General features: G+C 36.2%; 3 protein-coding genes across 7 annotated transcripts; 2 read left to right on the top strand and 1 right to left on the bottom strand.

Annotated features, from left to right (window-relative positions):
- The first annotated feature begins 2,259 nt into the window (after nt 1-2,259).
- On the top strand, nt 2,260-6,835 carry LOC148851184 (cell growth defect protein). Of its 2 annotated transcripts, XR_016099565.1 has the most exons (4): nt 2,260-2,413; nt 4,054-4,224; nt 5,428-5,531; nt 6,340-6,835. XR_016099565.1 is itself a non-coding variant. In XM_088946434.1 (3 exons), exons 1-3 carry the CDS (start codon nt 2,318-2,320, stop codon nt 6,421-6,423), a joined length of 351 nt encoding a protein of 116 aa, XP_088802560.1. In that variant the 5' UTR covers nt 2,260-2,317; the 3' UTR covers nt 6,424-6,835. The 2 variants fall into 2 exon arrangements, 1 of the variants encoding a protein (XP_088802560.1); XM_088946434.1 differs by lacking the exon at nt 5,428-5,531.
- Nucleotides 6,836-12,302: 5,467 nt separating this feature from the next.
- LOC148851183 (uncharacterized) lies at nt 12,303-17,852 on the top strand. 4 transcript variants are annotated; one of them, XM_088942678.1, is made up of 5 exons: nt 12,303-12,456; nt 14,099-14,173; nt 16,510-16,879; nt 16,954-17,026; nt 17,103-17,852. In XM_088942678.1, the coding sequence occupies exons 3-5, from the start codon at nt 16,547-16,549 to the stop codon at nt 17,633-17,635; spliced, it is 939 nt and encodes a 312-aa protein (XP_088798804.1). In that variant the 5' UTR covers nt 12,303-12,456; nt 14,099-14,173; nt 16,510-16,546; the 3' UTR covers nt 17,636-17,852. The 4 variants fall into 4 exon arrangements, with proteins under 4 accessions (XP_088798804.1, XP_088798806.1, XP_088798808.1 ...); XM_088942680.1 differs by having other exon boundaries at nt 12,321-12,456; nt 14,064-14,173; XM_088942681.1 differs by having other exon boundaries at nt 12,331-12,456; nt 12,552-14,173.
- Nucleotides 17,853-19,426: 1,574 nt separating this feature from the next.
- On the bottom strand, nt 19,427-20,660 carry LOC148851182 (histone H1-like). Its single transcript, XM_088942683.1, has 2 exons — nt 20,291-20,660; nt 19,427-20,068 (listed from the first exon to the last, which is right to left on the bottom strand). Exons 1-2 carry the CDS (start codon nt 20,456-20,458, stop codon nt 19,622-19,624), a joined length of 615 nt encoding a protein of 204 aa, XP_088798809.1. The 5' UTR covers nt 20,459-20,660; the 3' UTR covers nt 19,427-19,621.
- Nucleotides 20,661-20,731: the final 71 nt, after the last annotated feature.

Here is a 20,731-nt window from a genome sequence, read left to right as displayed (position 1 = left end):
GTCAAGCTGAAACGAGTATTAAAGGTAAAGTCAGGCGAGTTGGATGAAGCCCGAGTCCGAACTAACCCCAAGTGAGCTTGCTAGGCTTAGGTGTTAAGAAAGGATTAAAATATGCCACCGTATTTTGTTGGTTGTGTATATCGGTCTAATATTTCATTATATCAATGCGTATTATATAGTATCAACCGATATGCATTGATATAAAAGTATATCAATCCTGATTTCACAACAAATGATTCAACGACTTATTATAAAAACGAGGAATAGCATAATTTGAACATAGATTGGTCAATGCGCAAGTACCCTTACAAAGCCACTTCTTACTTCACGTCAACAACTGTAATAAATTAATGGTTCATTTGGTTTGCAATCCGAATCAAAATCAAAATCTTTTAGAATCGAAATCACCTATTCCTATAGTTTATTTGGTTCAGATAGGAATGGGAATGGGAGTTGGAATCAACAGGAATGAGATTTCATTCCCAAGGGAGAAGTAGAGAATGGTCATTCCCTTAAATGGAGGAATGCCATTCTAGCAGGAATGGAAATGAGATTCCGATTCTGCCCAACCAAACAGTTAGAATCGGAATGGTCGGAATAGCCCGTTCCGATTCTGATTCTAGACCCCTATTCCTATGAACCAAATAGGCCTAAGTTTTATTAAAATTAATGGCTACATGCAAACCAAAAAAAAAAGCATACATTTATTTCTAACTACTCTAACTACAAATTAAAAGGAACAATATTCAAAATTAGTATTTTATAAATCAACAAAATAAATAATTTATAGAATCCACATGTATATAAAAAATGAATTTTTATTTCAAAACTTTATACAAATAAAATATTAATAATAGAATAATTACTTTTTGAGAGTAATAATAGAATAATTATTTTAATACTTAAAATTGATAAATTTTCACATGATATATATCTCAATTTTTTATAAATTATAAATTATTATTTTAATTTACATAAAAAGCAATGTATTTATTATTTACAAAATTAAAATATTAAAAAATATAATATAAATTGAATCTATCAAATCCATTAATCTACATTTTATATAAAAATAATTTTTAAATTTATAAATTTTATAAAAATAAAATATTAATAATGGAATAATTATTTTAGTAATTAAAAATTATGATTTTTCATATGATATGCATCTTCAAATTTTTAATAGATTTGATATATTTTAAGTTAAGAGTATATATTTTTATAAATTATTAATTGATATTTTAATTTACATTTTATAATACTTCACCAAAAAAAATTACATTTTATAATAACATGTTTATTGTTTACAAAAATAAAAATATTGTTTACCTAACATTTGAGAATTAATTTTTTAGTTAAATTTTTTGTTAATGTTAAAAAATAAAAATATAAAAGATGATATAATAATTCAAATATAATAGTCGCATATGCTTTATGCCTTGTACTTTAATATATAATAAAATAATATTGGCTTTTTTTATATATTAATTTGTAAAAATCTATATAATATGTGCCTTAGACTCTTAATTGATGCATTATTAATAAAATTGTATAATATCAGCGTGTCCCACTATCTTAATTATAATATACTTCTTCATATATATCATTTAAATATACAATTTCTATGTATTTATGTATTATTTATAGTTATTTTGACATTAAACTTAATATTATTAATGTATTTATGAAATGTGTATACATTTCCTTATTGTATTCAAATGTTTTCATATTTTTTGTCTGTATCCATGCGTTTCCCAAGTGTATCCATATCTATATCCAAATTGTTCAATACGATACTCAATAACGATACTTTAATCCTTTGTGCTAAGAAATTGCATAAATCTGTTTAGTATCATTAATTTTAAACCTTTAAATAGTAATTTAATGTATTTTGCAAATAATTATGCATGGATATGTATATATGTATATGCATAAATATATGTATTATATATACTTATGAATGTGTGCAGTTGTGCTGGGTTTGGGTTGAGCTACAAGGTCGGGTTGGGCTTGAGCCATGCTCCGGTTACCTAGGGGCTAGCCGGTGAGGATCGGTTTAGGCCCGCCCAAGAATCCCTAGTAGCTACCGGTTATCACTTATCACCTATCAGGTCAGGTATGGACCGTATGGTCAAGCCCTGTTCACGTTAAGCACACTCTTGTGCCAAACCCGACCCATTTTAGGGCATCCGCATCCGTTTGGGTCGTGACTCGTGACCCGTGATGGCATTGATAGAACATTAAATTGTCATTAACCATATGGGATCTGATTTCTGAATCGCGTTTTTCGACTGCTTTCCCTGGCTGAGTAGCACAAATGGAATGTAAGAAGACCGGTGGTTATGCATTTGCTGTTTCAGCGGGATTCAACGCAGCTCTAGCTGCCATTGCTGCAAAGCTTTTCTCTGCTCAGGTATCTATGTTCTGAACTTTTGAACTGATTCTTTGATTAAAACCCTTGTATGCCACTGAGATGCACGGATCTCTACCGATTTTCTGTTTTGGTAAGAATATAAGATTATTATGTTTGTCGTCTCATTTTCCTTCTGAATTACTTGGCAATTTCAGATTTAGTTTGCAGTGGAAATTCTAGAATTTATATCTTTCATTTAGGGGAGTATATAGCGGTTCTACACTTCCCGGTCCTAGATTATCTTTCTGTATAATCACGTGGTCTGGACCAAACTTGTACGACTATATGTTGATTATATTTACCAAGAAGAAGTATGTTGATCTTCTTCTTTAGGTCCGATACTTGTTTAGCAACCAGCGGCCTTTCCTTTTTTTCTTGGCCAAATTGATTTCTGTGGTAAATTCCATTTATTTGTTTTTTTCTCTTACAAAAAAATAATTTGATCTTTCCAACAGCATTACAAAATATAAGGTGAAATTCTAGAATTTATATCTTTCATTTAGGGGAGTATATAGAAGCAATCAAGTATTTAAGCCAGCAATTCTGGTGTATTGGGCTGAAAGGAAATTTTCCATTGCGTGTTTCAAAGTATCACGAGAGTAACCTGGGATATATAGTATGACTAGCAATCTAGTAATATGTTGAAAGCTTGACAGAAGAGGTATATTATTGAGATAAAATGACCCATTGTAACAAAGTGAAGAATATGGTTTACCATAAAAGACTATGTTTTGCCCTAAACAAATAACTAAAATCCAAGCTATGCAACCGGCATTACCCATTGAACAATTGAATGAAGTGTTTGACCAGGACCACCACAGGATGTTCGATTCAGATATTGCCTAGCTTATTACAAGGGTTAGTTTACACTTTACAGAGGTCCCATAGAAAGGGTTTTGGTTCCATACCAATATAGTTGAGCTTTTATAATCTTGTTTTGGTATATGTAGTTCAAGAGAATTGGGGAAATCTTATCTCACATGAATAATGAAACAGCTCATATCAGTGTTAGATCCAACCAAGTGGAGTATTATGACTGAGACTGAGATATCAAACCCTGGCAAATGATGCTATAAGTTTATCAAATTGCTCTGAGCTGAGATTTTGCTGCTTCTGAGTTATGAACTTTTAGGCCCAATGAAATATTTGTGAATAATGTTATCACTTGATCCATATTATCAATCCACTTCAAGAATCAAGATGAACAAAATTATGGCGCACCAGTTTCCAACACTTCAAATTGTATGCTAGGTTCTATAACCATGTCACCAAGATGCATGTTTGCCATTCCCATGTAACATAGCTTTTACTAGCTTTTTTTCATAAGTGCTTTTACTAGCTTTTTAAAGGTTTACATGTGAACAATTGAAGTCTTAAAAATCTCTAGTTTGTTCTTTCAAATGAGTTATGCAGCAACCTTAGATCATCAACAACTGCATATTTTTGTAATTTCTTCACATCTTTATCTTTTGGAAATTTGTATGCATATTGTGAAATCTTCAGATGTGTTCCCTGAGATTTTACCTGAAAATTAATTATACCGTGTAAACATTTGAAACCACACGGTAAAGCATAAGCGTCTATAGACTTATTGTTTACACATGACATGTTTGACATCAAATTTTTTGTCTGTTTCGCAGTTAATTAAATATGGCCTTGTTATACTATTCAATGTGGCAATGTGGGGATGTTATGTAAACAGCCTGAAATCTCTCTCGTCTCTTCAAGCTACAGTCACAAACTTCGCCACCAATTTTCTCTCGTCTGGTCTAGCAGGATTCTTCCTTTTTGGAGAAGCATTATCCTCTCAGGTATAATACAAATGATGTACTCCTGGTGACTCATCTTCATCTTAGTTCTGACTACCTAGAAAACTATTGACATATAAAGTAAAACCCTTGGAGTATTTTTTTATTGGCAGTGGAGTCCTTAGCTGTCACCTCAGAAGACTGACCAGTAACCAATTTTGCCCTTCAAATGAATGCCAACGTATGTGCATTCAGTCACGCTCCCAAGATACTTATTAAAAAAAAATCATGCTTCCAAGACCAAAGAATTTCGAATTAGAAATTTTAGTTGTGCTTGTACTCAAATTTTGAGTGTTTTTTATTGCAAAGAATTTACATATTGATTTAATATAGAACTCGGAAGATGACCAGTTAAACTAACTCATAGGCATGCATCATGCCATCTAGGGGTCTACAAAAGGGAAAGAGTAAATCTGCATTACTTATCATTTTCTGGAATGTCGTCTTTTGGGTTTTGAGGCATCCAGTCAATGAATCCATTTGTTGACTTTGGACATGAACGTGGGAATAAATTTTAGTCAACAATAATGTGGTAAAAAATTTTGTATCAGCTTTTGGGATGCAAAATTTGCACTGCCCATCAGATAGGGCTGCAAACAATAGTTACAAAAAAAAATGCATGCAAATCCGAACCAGGTGCAAACTTGGCATCCAGTTTAATTTGCACTGCCGACTAAGATAACCTATGTGACAATCATCTAACGAGGATACTTACCAACTGCATACATTAGTGTATGCAAATTTGCATTATTAATAAAAAGACTCAATTTGGAAAGAGTACAAACACAAATGTGTAGAGTACAAATGCATACAAAATACAGGGCTTTGCACTCTACATATTTGTATTTGTACTCCTTCCAAATTGGGAAGGGTGCAAATGCAAATATGTACATTGCAAAACCTTGTATTTTGTATTTCTAATCCTTGTATTTGCACTTTACATATTTGTATTTGTTCTCTTCCCAAATTGACTGGCCATATTTGCAGACAAAGGATTTGATATGGCACCTTACCATCCAGAAGATAAAAGAAAATTCAAAATGTATTTACTGTGTGTAATGTATGTAATGTATTTAAAAAAAATCAAAATGCATTTGTTTCTATAAAACAAAAGCTTTCATTACTTTACATATCTAGTAGCAAAATGGTCGTTCAAATATCTAATTTTTCTTTATCCAACTAACATAGTCTAATTCCAATTGCTAGGTTGATACAAAAACATTTTGATAACAGAACAAGAACTAGTGATTGAATTGTTCGGGCAATCGTTCAATCTCAAAAACAGTTCAGGTCACCTTAATTTTTCCTTGGTAAACCCTTGTTTAGACTCCCATTTTCCATTACGAGTAGTTATGATGGAAAAATATATATATATATATCTCATGAATATCTAGTTTTATCCGCTTTGTGTTCTTTGTTAGTGTGTATGTGTATGCATGCTTCTTGTTTGTAGTGTGTGTAACTGTTCAATATAGGCAGTCAAACTGCTAGACCATGAACCGCTAGACCAAGCATTTTGGCAATGGGTATCTAGTTCAGTTTTAAAACATTGTTAGACAGCTGTTGCCTAGACATCAACTTCCCCTGAGAATTTCAAACACTTGTATTATCAATTAGAGTACCCTTGATTAGAGTGGTTTTGATCTGGAGGTTGCATTAAGTGGTTGTCATTGTGCATCTGAAACATCAAATAAAAAGAAATCACCAAGATACCCGTAGGGATCTATATATCTCTTGTGCAGATGATTAGATCTTTATAGGCATCACATTTTTAGCCTTACGTTTATCATGGTCTGGTGATACAGAATTTTCTAATTGCTTGCCCACATAAAATGAGGCTGTTTTTCTCCATGATTCTTCCAATCCCCTGTCCTGACTTTATTTCTTCTCCAAACTATTATGACAATGCTTTTGGAAATGAAAGTTAAACACCCATTTTCATTCAATATCCAGTTACGAATGTCTGGCAAAATTTCTTCTGCATTGACGTGATATTATAGTAATTTCAAGCTTGGACATGAAAACTAAGTATAGACCTATTTTCAGAGGATTCCTAGGCTAGCTATTAATGTTTTGATAATTTTCTTTTGCATTGACGTAATCTTATACCTCTTGCAGTGGTTTGTAGGTGCACTCTTCATTGTACTCGGTGTTTTCATACTTAGCAAATCAAGTATTGAAAAGAAAGCTAGCTCAGACTAGAGATTTTCTGTTGAGATCTCTTATCGATCCAGGACCACAATACAAGCTTGAAATTTAAAGGAAGAATGGAGAAAGATTTGGCATGGAACTAAACTGCTATAGAAGTTTTGAAAACTAAAGGAGCTACAAATAAAATCCAATTGACAACAAAGATAAGGAATGTTATCTGGTGAAGGGAAAGTGTCTTGATGGGGTTTCGTGTTTTGTATTTTCATAATTGATTCTGTATTGTAGGGGGAAGTAGATTTTGGGTGCCCATTGGGCATTCGTCTGTCTCGGCCCGATTCTATCTTTTCCTGTTTTCCTTCTGATTTTTTTTATTTATTATATGAAAACAATGCAAGGTAAAGTATCTTGAATGTATCCAACTCTTGTTAATATAGGAATCCTGAAATTATCTGATCTTTCTCCACACCCCTATCCAGATCTAATAGTTAAAGAGTGCAAATGGTTTTATTCCACTCAACCAAAGCAACAAATCATAAAATATTTCGATTCCTCTTTTCTTACATATGTATCCAAAATATTTAGATTCCTCAAGCAGTGGATTATTTGTTTTGTACTGCTGATTGCAGGGATCCTGATCCTTGCCATGAAAAGAAATTCAAGCGGATCTGATTCAGTAAGTCTGTGATTGAACAGTTGAGTTGGAAAAGGAAAACAAATCCGCTATAGTTGGGTTCTGCTGAGTGCTGGCAGCTAGAGTCGTTGTCATCCCGCTTTACAAGCTTGGGAAGTTTTTCAACAAAAAACGTTTCCACAGCACACATCTCATACATGGCGGATTCCACTTTTGTTATGATTAGTCCCAGTCTCATGATGAGATGTGCGGTGTTAGATCAAGTTGATAGATGGCGGATTCCACTTCTGTTGGTAGAAGATCCCAATTCGTGTCATGTTCGAATGTTTTTAGTTCATGAGATGCATCTCCTTAGTCCAGCCCATGTAAAATCTGTACATTTGTTACACGCTGATTGTTTAGTGTACAAATGCAGGGGCTAGTCTAGCCCAACCCTTAATCCCAAGTCCCTAGCTATAATCCTAAACCCAATCTCACTTTTAATTCGATGTATTAACCCTGCACCAACCTATACTGAATTGGGGTATTTTATATTCTTTTTGCTAGGAAAGAACAGGGTGGTACATCGGATTTTGTGTTGCACACAAAAAAAACCTTGCTTTTATACTCAGAAAGAATATTTGGTGTATATTTTTTGTTTTTTTATTTATTTGGAAGAAATCAATGGAACATAAACCGCTTGAGAGAGCTTTTCTCAGAGGCAGAGATATGAAGCTGTCATCGGAGTGGGAATTAATACAGTGAAATCTGGATATACCCCTTAGCCGAATCGATCCGGCCCATCCGCAGCCAACGATGTTAAAGAATATATGGAGCTTAAGAGGACCTCCTAACCGAGTAAGATGTGTAATTTCCGGTGGCGTTATTGCTCCAATGCCTTGGTAACAGCCAACAAGGAAAGCTAAGGCATTAACAAAGACCCCACTTGTGAGTTGTGGCTGGGCAGCCCTCTTTCACCGTGTTCATTCAGTTCAGGCCCCTAACGTATATGATATATAGTTACAGTATATACAGACATAGCCAATGATCCAGTAATTCATTTGGTCACTCGACATCTCTCCTTTGAGGCTCAAAGTTTCTCCATGTGGTAAATGCCACTGTTCTCCACACATGCATGTAATTTGCCACCACTAGCCTGCTATGCTAAGGGACTGCTCAACTGTTTATTTTCTTTCTGGCCTATCTTGGCGTGCCATGTCATTTTGAAAATACCTATATTACCCCTGTCTGAAATAAGTGTTTTTCCATCAAACACTCATAAACGCCTATTAGGATAAGCACTTATTTATCAAATAAGAACTCCCAAACATGGACTAACCATTCTAAACCTTCTAATTGGATTTAGGGGCTGTTTCATAACAACTGAAAATGCTAACCTAAAAGCTTGTTGCTTTACAGGGGCGGAGCCAAATATATTGAGGGCCCCTCTCCCCCCCCCCCCCCCCTCAAAAAAAAAAAAAAACTTTTTTCTTAAAACTGATATTTATATATGGTTACTAAGAGGGGGCTGGGTCAAAACATAATAAAGTGGGTCTTTGGCCCCACCAAAACTGAACTAAAATGTAAATATAAATATATATATATATATATATATATATATATATATATATATATATATATATATATATATATATATTTTTTTTTTTTTTTTTTTTTTTTTTTTTTTCTTTAAAAATATGTAATTGACTCTAACCTTCTTACTCCATTTTTCCCCAAACCCTACTTCTTCTACCCGGCTACTCCCTATCTCATTTTCTAGTTTAACTTGCCCCCTCCCCCCCCCAAAAAAAATACTCCTGACTCCGTCTGGCATGCCCCCACCCCCTATCTACCTATGTTTACTACCATTCCGTCCCCCCTATCCATGCTTGCTAGCTTTTGGCCCCCCTTAATAAGAATCATAGGTCCACCCCTGTTGCTTTATCGTTTAACGAATAGGTTTTTAAGGAGGTTGTGGGCTCCTTAATAGCTGAATCTGAAGGTTGGATAGATCATTGAAAATTTTATTACTTATTTATTTTAACAACTAAAAGACAAAGCAATAAGCATTTTTGTTCAACAGCTTTAACCATTATTAAATGCCCCTTAACATATTAGCATCATAATCAATGGGGGCCAAAGATGCATCACATCTACCAACAAAAAAAGGGATATTATCTAAAAACTCGCCATGACCTTTTCACATTTCTCTTAGACTCGGACCTTTTCACATTTTTCTTAAACTCACAATGACTTTTCATAACCTCCTAAGAACCCCTGTCAGTAAGCTTTATTGTCTAAAATTCACCTTTTGTTGAGATTTCGATTGGATCAGTGATCATTAATAGAAATTGTTCGCATATGCATTTAAGTAATTTACATGACCAAACTACCCTTGAATGATCAATCAACCTTATTAAATATTTTTGTGACAAAATTACCCCCAACTATAGGCTTAGTGTGGGCCAAGACTCATGTCAGACGATAATTTTGTCATGAAAAACATTTAATAAGTTTGATTGGCCATTCTGGAGTAATTTGGTCATGTAAAATACTCAAATGCTTATGTGGACAAATTCTATTAAATATTGTTAATAGAAATCTAATGGAAGCTGAGTTTTAAACAACAAAACTCCTTGATAAGGGGCTCTCTCGAGGTTTCAAAAAAGCCATGATGAGTTTAAGAGAAATGCAGAAAAGTCAAATAATATCCTAAAAAGGAAAAAACATCCAAAGTTCAATATGTACAATTAACTTGATTATATGAGTTTTCTTTTTCTAAAAAAGGGAAATTTCCCGATTAGTACCTTTTAGTTTGGGCCTAGTGCCATTTTGGTTCCCAAACTTTAAAATGTGACAATTCAGTACCTGAACTTTCAAAACGTGTCAATCTAATACTTGTCGTTAATCAGTTGTTTATCAACTATTAAGTGGCATTTGAAAAAGGTACAAATGCCCTTCGAGTATCATCTAATTTTCTTGATCAACCATCCAAGTGTTGACAAAAATTAACAGTCCCAAATCCTTGCATCTTCTATTCAAGAAAGTTGGGGTCTACTAATTTTTTGTCAACATTCAAAGGCAAGGATTTGGGACTGTTAATTTTTTGTCAACGTTTGGATGGTTGATAAAGAAAATTAGATGACACTTGAAGAGCATTTGTGTCTTTTTAAAATTCCACTTAATGGTTGATTAACAGTTGATTAATGACATGTACTAGATTGACACATCTTGAAAGTTCGGATACTAAATTGTCGCATTTTAAAGTTTAGGGACTAAAGTGGCACTAGGCCCAAAGTATAGGGTACTAATCAGGAATTTTCCCTAAAAAAAGAATGATAGAGAAAAATATTTATATTTTTATCTTTTTTGGGTAGGGTTGTTCACGGGTCGGGTTGGGTTGGTTTATTGATGTTTTTCCAACCGACCTAACCTGGTCGGGTTACCTAAAATTGAAACCAAAACCGACCCTATGTTAAGCAAAACCGACCTGATCGGTTTGAGTCGGTTTGGGTCGGTTTCGGCTCTACTTAGTGGTGACTTAGACAACCTAACTTAAAGTTAGTTTTTAAATAGGATAGAGACAACTTAGTTAAGTAGGAAATAAGAAGCTTATAACTACTAACTATGAACTAACTACTAAGTTGGTTCGGTTTGGATTAGATCGGCCCGGGTTGGTCGGGTTAGGTCTTCTTATGAACAGCCCTATTTTTGGCTAATGGGTATTACATTATACTATGGGGATTTGGAGGAAGGGAAAACTAGGGGGTGCAATTCAGGTGGGATGGGTCGAGTTTAAACCCCTTGGTTGATCCCGAGGTCAAGCTCAATTTGTTAAACATGAGCCCAGCCCGCATTGAAATTTGATGCACTTAGGTTGGGCTTGAGTTGACCAATTAGCCCATACTAAAATTTAATACCAATGTATATGTCTATGTATGCATATGTGCAAATATCTATGTATGCTTGCAAATATATGGCTATATATGGATATACATAGCTAGGCCAAGCTCCGGTAAGAGTACGGTTGGGCCAGGTTCAGGCCACCAACGACTAAGAATGGACCTAGCTTGAAAAAGAAAAAAAAGCCCAAACTTTTGACTCCAGAACTAGCCCAAGTGACAAAAATCCAAATACAATCCATAGGCTGCATAAGTCCATGGTCGAGTTAAACCCACCAAACTTCATCCATATGGATAGCAGGTTCCACAAAGAGCAAGCAGAACGTGCGGATTTGATCCCACGCCTCCATTGTGGGAGAAATGACTTGCGACCAATTTAACTATGGGTATTTGGCATTAATTGTTTTTATTTTGAGCTTCAAATATGTTTTCTTTTATTAATTCTAAATATCATGTTGATAGGAACTTGATGCACATCAACCCTGATACAATTTATATATTAAACATCCATAGCTTAGAGCTTAGTACGTAGATTGGATTAGTGTTTTTGTTGAAGAACAGGGGATTAAAAAGGCAAAATTCTTAAGGTTTGTTAAGGATGATTAGAAAAGGAGTCCAATAAAGAACGTGAGAAGCCTTGAGGAAGATGAAAGATGCAACGGAATTAAATGATAAAGGCGAATTTTTGTCTTTGCAATGTGGAAGGCACACTTGTAAACAGGAAAACTGTAACAATTGTCTTCTTTTTAATGCTTAACAATTCAGAATTTCAGATATATGGGTTGACCCGATTGACAGTGACATGTGACATTAGATCGTATCCTCTTACCTATCTAATAGTCCAAAAGTGCAACTTTTTAATTTGGTCCAGTTTTGGATACATGGGCTTACCCACATACCAGCAATGCGATTGCACCTATAATTATAAAGCATTATTTTTCTTCACATTTAAAGAGTTAACCCGATTCTCCGATGACATTTACTAACCTAACAACGACCCATTTACCTTTTTATATAGACTATAGAGTAAGATATTTAAATAAGTTAAGTGGGTGGGTTGGGTTAGTTGTGGGTTAGGTGGATTGCAACCCATAAATAATGGGTTATTAATGAGTCTGTGTGGGTGGTTAGTGGTGGGTTGGTTTTCAACCCGCACCAAACCCAACCCAGCTCAGCCCACCTAACCACCAGCCCCCACCGGCCTGCCACCATTTTCCATAGACAACGAACACGAGGTAATCATCCAAGCATGATGTGATGATGCGCTGGTCTATTTTCTATCACAACCACTAATTTATTGACACGTCACCAACCCCGATTCATTAGGAAAACGCTGATGACTGATGTTGTGCGATGTGGCTTCTACGCGAGAACGCATCGTGGGCCCCACTACTCAGATCCCACCAGTATGGCTGGATTCGTGCTTTTCAGGAACCAACGAGTCGCTGAACAGAACGCTCGATTGAAGTGGCTTGAGCGTGAACAGAGACAGAGGTGTTAACCATTTCCTTCCTAATACCAGACCCGGCGCTGCTCTAGCTGCCATTGTTGCAAGGCTTTCTCTCTTCTTAGGTATGTCACTCTCTCCATCGCTCAAGTCATTCTTTGATCAGAACCCTAGATGATTGTTGAGTTTGATGCTTATGTTCTTGTTAAACTGCTCCCAGATTTAGGTTGGAGTTGGACCTCTTTAAGGCAACAGTTAGATTGTTCTCTCTGCAATCGCTTGCTCTGAACCAGATTTTCTTTTCTAATTATTTCTATATGTTCTTTTAACTCTGTTACCTCGTCAGAACTGAATCACCATAAAAATGGTTTCGTCGCTTCGGATGATTTGAGTTTAAAATGAAATTGTAATTTTTCAGATGCATTTAAATGTTAAAAGCAAGCAAAAAATTTACTTGTTGATCGAAAAGATATATAGAATGAGGTGCCCTGTGAATATATACGGTGATAGTAGACTGTGGTGAACTTCAAAAGAATGGGACAATACAAAACAGTGATGAACATTACCCTCTGAGCGTTTGAACGAAGTCCATGCCTGACCAATTTGACATTTTATTTGGTCACTGAAAAAGGTATCAAATTCATGCCAATATTTTTCAATCTTCCCAATCTTATTTCTTATATTTGCGTATGGAGTTCTCGTGGCATTGAGAAGGCCACTTGATGAACTTATAATTATATAAATACTGAAGCCTTCCTCTGATGTCAGATCCAACCAAGCACTGGCACTAAAACGCTTAGCCTTGGCCTGGTGGCTGGTGCTACAAACGTGCCTTTTATCAACGGCAACATTGAACAGATTCACTAATAATGATTTAGAAGAAACCAAAAGGACTGACAACTCACCAAGTGCCTCTAAGCTCAGATTCTGGTTCTCTTTAAATTGTAGGTGTTTTAAGCCCGATACATGTATAAGGGATGTTATCTGTTAACCTTCGTTACTGATCTACTTCAGGTAGATAACATCATGTCATATCATTGTCTGATGCTCCAAAATGTACCTAAAATTCCATGTCCATTTTGAATATGGTCTCATATTATCTAAACATCACAAGATTCTTTTTATCCTCAACCAATACCTTTCATGCTTCAGCATAGGGCTGCAAATGGATCAAACCAAAGCTGATATACCTAGACCGTATATTTGACTTGTCAACTTTTGAATTCAAATTGAATATTATTCATCAGATTCAATTTGAAGTTGGATTAGATTTGGATGATGAATAGGACTTTTTAGTAAACATGCTACATTCAAACCCAACTTTTACTAATAGATAGTTAGATACATATCTATTTTATGTAGGTATAATCATATATATTTGAAGATTATTGGATTGGATCAAATTAGGATGAATCTGTATTCAATGTAATTATAAACAAATCAAATCTGAATTGCCTTGATTAGATTGGATTCAAATTTGAATTCAGACAAATGAATATTGTTTGCAAATCTTCCCTAGCAAGCTACAGACACAATTTCCCAACTTTCTCTCCTTAGATCTTTTAGGATTCGGCCTGTTTGGGAAAGCATAAAATTTTCAGGTTCTTGTATTCTAACAAGGTTACAAACTTACAATAAACTTGAATGTCAAGTGGCAATGGTCCTAGAGTTATATTACAATTTACATGGTTCTACAACTTATGATTTCTTTTATTGTATATTTATATGCCAGTGAGATTAATCAGTGGATTCTTTTCCACTTCAAAGGTGTTTGCAGTGGCTTACTATTGCACAGTCAAAAAGATTACCTCTGGTTTTGTTGACCAATCAACGCACAGACATGTAAGCCTGTTGTTATCTGAATTGTCAATACAAGTTTCTCTTTGGTCTTTTCCACTTCTAGATGTTTGATGTCATTTCCCTTCACTGAATGGCACAGTGCATTTTATTTTAATTGTCTCTTCATTTTATGTAGCATCTTTTGGGGTTTTTATTCTTTTTTCTGGATACACGCTTTTGTCACAACAGAATGGAAAGGTAAAGATTCTGTATATATGTTGTCAACAAGTTTGGATCTTAATTGAAAAAATAAAATAAAATCTTCTTTGGTTTTAAATGCAACTATGTAGGAAAAACCCTGTTAGTATCAAGCCTTAAAAGCTGCCATTAGTTTTAACTATGAGAAGACTGCAGTGATAATGAATTGAGGGAGAAATTAATATTAGATAAATAGGGTGGTTAAAAAAATGTGTACACAGCAAAATGCAGCAATGTTCATGAGTCTGATGTTCCCCCTCCTCCCCAAAGAGAAGAAGAAAAAAGAATATTTCATGCGGCTCAGAGAGAAGTCGGATGAAATCACTTTCTTCTTCCCTTTCACCTACTTTGACACACAAGGGCAGTCCAGTGCACAAGGTTCCCACCAATGCGGAGTCTAGGGAGGGAAAGATGTATACAGCCAGGCCCTACCCCTGCAGATACACAGAGAGGCTGTTTCCAAAGATTTGAACCCTGGTCACCTAGGTCACAATGGAGAATCCCAACCATTGTTCCGGCCCACCCTCATTTTGATTTTTGACACATGGGATAGGGAGAATTGAATAGTTGGATTAGTTCAAGGAAACCAACTCCCTATTAACTCATTATGGATCCAACCACTATTGTAAGACTCTCAACCCATATAACTTATTCATCTTATTTTTTCACATTACAAGAAAACTCCCTAATTACACTAACCCCATGGACCCACTAACATCTCACTTATTAGTACACAATCATTGCCCTGAAGTCTCCAAGCTTGTTATAACCATGATGACAGAGGGAAGGAGAGAGAAAAGCCTCTAATCTCGCAGGCACAGGAACAATTTCATAACTAGGCATGATTTTCAAGAAAAACATATTACACATAGTGTGGTTCAAAAAAAAAATGCATGCCTGATAATGGCATCCCAAGAACAGTCCATCTAATAAATTTTTTCCAAGTTACCTTCAGCAATGAGGAAACTAGACAAGCTGATCTCAGATATAGTTGCACCTCCTTAAGAAGGTTGAGCTTCCACCTCATCAAAATCCTTAATTTGTATTGGTTATACATACCATGTTATTTCCATCACTTAACAAATTCACCAAGGTATTGGCAATCTTACAAGTCAACCCACTATCAAGTTTAGTTTGAGTCCTTCACTGGCATTTCAAGTGTTCAAGGAGCTTGGGAAAGTCATTAGCATAATCCCTTATTGGATCATCAACCTTTAATTTAAAATATCCTTTGATGACAGTAGCAGGATAATTTTCTTATATAAATTAAGAAACCTGTATTTTGGGGGAAGGAAAAACCCCAAGTACAAGTGATCAGTACAGTGTATTGTCTTGTATTGAGAATAAAATTCCAATAGGGCAAAAGATGAAGTGTGTTGATGCCCTGATCCCAATAAAATCCTAGAACCTGCCATCTGTGAAGTGTACAAGACAGTGACAATACAAAATCATGAACAATGGAAGATATTACTTTTGGAATAGTATGTACTGCCATAATTGAAGCTTTTCAACTGCCCAGATTCTATTTGTCACCAAAAGACCCAAAATCATTGACAACATCGTATCCACAAAATTCCACACCTGAATAAGGTAACAATAAATTTATAAGCAATGGTACAGATATCCCTGTTAGCATTAAAAATGTCAGGAAAGAAGCTTTCAACACCTTGAGTAAATACAAAAGAAGGTTACATTTAGCCATTTATTTACACCACAGTCACTGGAATAACAGATTCCCTTTGTCTTATCAATGTGAGACCAATCCACTATCTAAGTCTTGCAATAGTTGATAAAATAAATTACTGAATGCCTAAATGATCCTATACCTTCAACTATTCCGTCTCCATGGCATAAACTCCAAAGAGCATGTGATTACCATCAATCTATTTTAGAAACCAAAGCCCAAAATTTCTTCTTTTAATCTTTGTATTCACCTCAACTCTTTGTTTATAGAGCTTCTCTCCCCTGTTATAACTATCTTGATTTATGTTTATAGAGTTTTTTTGTATGTTACACGACTTTCTCTTGTACATATGAAATGAATGGTTGGAATGAAGTTAGATTCTCCTTTTATAGTTTCAGACTTCACTGTATCTTGACCAATTTTGATTGCTTCATATATTTCTTCTTTTTCTGTTCAGTGAATATTTCTTACTTCGTTAGTGAGAAAAGGATAGAATGTCTCTGAGTCAAGATGCATCTCAAGTTCGACCAAAGGCAGAGTGGACACCATCACGTGATGCGTATTTGGTTCAACTTTTTATCGAGCAATATAATAGTGGAAAAACATCTCTGAATGGATTGAAACCTGAGGTTTTTAAAGATGTTGCAAGGGATTTTAATGAAAAGTTTGGCCTGAATTTTGAAGATAGACAGATAAAAAACCGGTATAATGTATTGAAGAAAGATTATGGCATTGTTAAAACCCTGCTTAGCACTAGTGGATTTAGCTGGGATGAAACTCGACAAGTGGTTGTTGCTCAAGATGATGTTTGGGAGCGTTACACTGTGGTATGTGATTTCCTTCTTTCAATCTCTATAGTTAAGCTGTAAAAGCATCAAGAGCTCACACTATATGCATGCAGGTACATAACGAGGCAAAGGCCTTTCGACGCAAGGGATTTCCATTGTATAATCAATTGTCCATAATTTTTGGAGGCAGGTTTCATTTTATTTAGAAGAAAAATAGGAATAAAAAGTTTTCAAAGCAATTAATAACCCCTGGTTAATGTAGGTGCAAGAGCCAATGGAAAGTGTCAAATTTCAAGCGGGGCACAAACAACACCAGAAGAGGGAAATAGCAACACTGAAACACTCCAAGCCTCTGAACCCACCGCCCAACCAGCTCGAGAAGCTAATGCTAACCTGGAAAAATCCAGTTCAAGTTTTGATTCAATTTTTAACGTAGAGGAAACACAACCCAAGAAACGTGGGTCTGATGTTCCAACAAGTTCACATCGCAGTAAAAGAGTGCGTAGAAAAGCTGAAGACAAAATAGCGGATGCACTTCATGAAATAGCAATGGCATCCAAACTCAGAGCAACTCAAAAGGCCGAATTAAATGAGAAAACATTATATCAGAAATGTATAGAAGAGTTGCAAGAAATACAGGAGTTAGATGACTCGGAGTTCGCAAAAGCGGTAAATGTTCTCAAGGAAGATAAGAATGCTATTGCTTTTATTACAATAAAAGGCCCTCGCCGTTTGACCTGGTTGAGGTCATTATGGTCAGCACACCCTGTTACATGTAATACCACTCTTTCATAATTTTCATGTCATGATTTTTTTAAGGCTCTTTTGTCATATTCTAAATGGTAGGTAATCTATCTTAACATGTTTAGGATGTGGGAAATGCGATGTATGACTTTGTAGCTTGATTTTTTTTTTTTTTTCTTTTCTATTCTGACCAGTAGGGGTGGTTAAAGACTTTGTAACTTGATTTGCTTTCTTACAGAAAAAGGTTCTGATGTGCTTTAGATATGCATATTTTGGTAAACAAGCTTCGAAATTATAATGTTTAAGGAATTTTGGAGAATTTTGAGAAACAAAAATACACCCCTCGAAGTGTTCGTTTTTGACATCTGAAATAGGTCAATGCTTCCTTCATGTCATTTAGGCTGTGTTTGGTTTGAAGGAAAAAAAGTAGGGAAAGCCGGAAAGGAAGGGAAATGCAGAGAAACCTATACAAGGTTTGTAAAGGTTTCCCTACCTTTTCCTTCAATCCAAACATGTAAAATATTTTGAGGGGGGCTGCAGCTGCATTGGAAAAATGTCTTACTACTGATAATCTAATCATCAAGAAAGGTATGATGATTGATCATACATACGCAACTTGAATCTGTCAATCACATTCTTCTGCGTTGCCAATGGTAACTATGTGGAAAATGCTGCCATTACAAGTGTTTTAGAAATACCTGTGTTGCACCAAAAATTTCTTGTATTTTAGGATCTTTAGTGCATATGAGTTTATACTTATTAAACTAATCCTAGCCTGACCTTTCCACCCGATCTAACAAAATTTTTTAGGGTTGAATTTGGACCAACCCAGGTCAAGTTACACTCCCATAGCACAGCACTATGACCCTTTTTCTATCCCAGAACACCTTAGCACAGTCGGAACCCATCCAAAAAAATCAATATGAAAACCAATTTGACTTTGATTTGATATGAATTATGACTCATTTAACCATTTCTTTCTTTTTTAAAATGATCATTATTATTAACTAATTTATGGTCAGTTTTGAGTTTTGACTTTTGATGCAAGTAAAGGTGAAGAGTGCTGGAGTTGAGACATTTCCACAAGGCTGCAGTGGCTAGTTGGAAAATGTTTTCAATGCATGGCTAGTTGGAACAAGTCGGGAGGTCTTGTTCGTCGTGCGGGACGAAGTCCCACACTTCCACCAGCAGCAGCAAGTCTCCCAGTTGTCTGGATGTAGCGGACCTACATCATGTGGGGCAGGTAAATTAGTTCGTATACCTCACAGTTCACATTAATGCAAATTACAATTCCTCCCTCCTTTTGGGGGGGCCTCAATCATCAACAAAGACAAAGCCCACATCACCTCAAATATTCCTGTAATGGTGTTACCGAAAGCCACCCGCTGTGGACGTCACGGTCTGATTTGGCTTATCTTAGGTAATGTGGTCCGAATTAGGTTTGGTTATTTCTGTTTGGCTCTCTGCCGCTGGTTTCCGTCGTGGTTACTGTTTTTCTGTTTTTGTCTGCATCCACTGGAGTCTGGATAGCAATGAATCTTGACTACCCCAACAATATACTCCGGTTTTATCTGTGCTCTCAAGCTAAGGCCACAAGCAAAATATTCGTGTTTTAGTTGGTCCAGTCGTCTTTTGTGCCAAGAGTAACACCAACAACAATTGATGCAGCAATTTTGGAGGGACCGAGGGGACACCTCTTACCTGGTTTCTAACCAAGCCGAACCAGGTAACAGACACCACAAATCCAGAGTCTTCACTCACCCCTAACATCGGCATAAAGAACCCTCTCAAATTTATTTCTCAGCCTAGTGAGACCAAAGCTTTCGAAATGAAAAAGGAAAGTACAGAAAACGTTGGAAATTTATATTCAGTACTACTAATTAATTTCCATTGCAGAATACAAGCTATTGTGTTCAAAACTCTGCAAGCAAACCGAACCCACCAGACCTCCATCAAAAAGAGAGATTTTTTTGCTACTTATCCATTTCTGTACATAACTAAGAAGAGAATAGGAGTATTGTTTTCTATCTTGTCCATTCAAGCAGTGGCCTTCCTAGCTTTCTTTGCGGCAGGAGACTTGATGGATTTGGGTTGCTTAGGCTTTGCCGGAGTTGCTTTCTTTGCCTTCTTGGGTCCAACCTTCTTTACGGTTTTGGTTGCCTTCTTGGGAGTTGCAGGCTTCTTGGGTTTTCCCTTGCGAGCGGCATAGGCGGCTTTGGGTTGTGCGGGTTTCTTTCCAGTGGCAACTTTCGCACCCTTTACGGCCTTCTGAGCATTTTCCTTCTTGCCAGATTCAGAAAGCTTGAACGAGGCCTTGATTTTGATCAGTTTCCCCTTGGCGACACAATTCTTCAATTGCAGCGCCAATATTTTCCTAAAGTTCGCAGGCAGAACAGCTTTGTGTTTCTCCTCCATGTGTTTGGCAATAGCGTAAGGACTCGAACCACTCTTTTCGTGCAGAGCCAACAATGCTTCCTTGATCATCTGCACCATACCCCCAACCATTTAGACTCAAAAACATACCATCTTTCCCGATTGAAACCCTAATAGATTTACTGAAGTAATGTAAAATTTTTCAAACTAAAAACAATAAAGCGAAGTTCCCAATCCCGGATAATCGAAAAACATAAAAAACAAAGCAAAAAACCTGGGAACTGGAAACAGGGAGAGGTAAGTTAAAGACATGGAAATGGAGAATCTTGTTACCTGGAAGTAAGGAGGATGAGCGGGATGAGAAGGCTTGGTGACCTTCGGTTTCTTCTCCTTCGGAGCCTTCGCAGGTTTCCCAGGCTGCTCGGACTTCGCTACCTGAGCCTCAGCCGGCGGCTGCTCAACCGCAACGGTCGCGGCCTCACCTTCAACGGTCGACGACATAGCTAGTGGAGCTAGAGAATAACAAGGAGAGAATTTAACGCTGGGAACAACTATAAGAAATTACACTGACGAAATTCAAACCAGGATCAGCACTATTTATAACTGACTCTAGGTCTACTCCTTGTTACGAAGGAGAGCTCTGATTGGTTGGATTCAGGTTATACGGATCGCCAACTTTTCGTATTGCCGATCTCAACCGTCCATGTGGGTTCTTATCTAAACGCTGTTTTTATGAGCTCTTACTGCGTAAATGGGAAGGAATTAGGCACAAGG

The sequence above is a fragment of the Nelumbo lutea genome, chromosome 5 (assembly GCF_056320005.1).
Source record: "Nelumbo lutea isolate HS-2025 chromosome 5, American lotus-T2T, whole genome shotgun sequence".
NCBI lineage: Eukaryota > Viridiplantae > Streptophyta > Magnoliopsida > Proteales > Nelumbonaceae > Nelumbo > Nelumbo lutea.
Note: the sequence above shows the minus strand (reverse complement) of the source record. Positions and strands in the feature narration are given on the sequence as shown.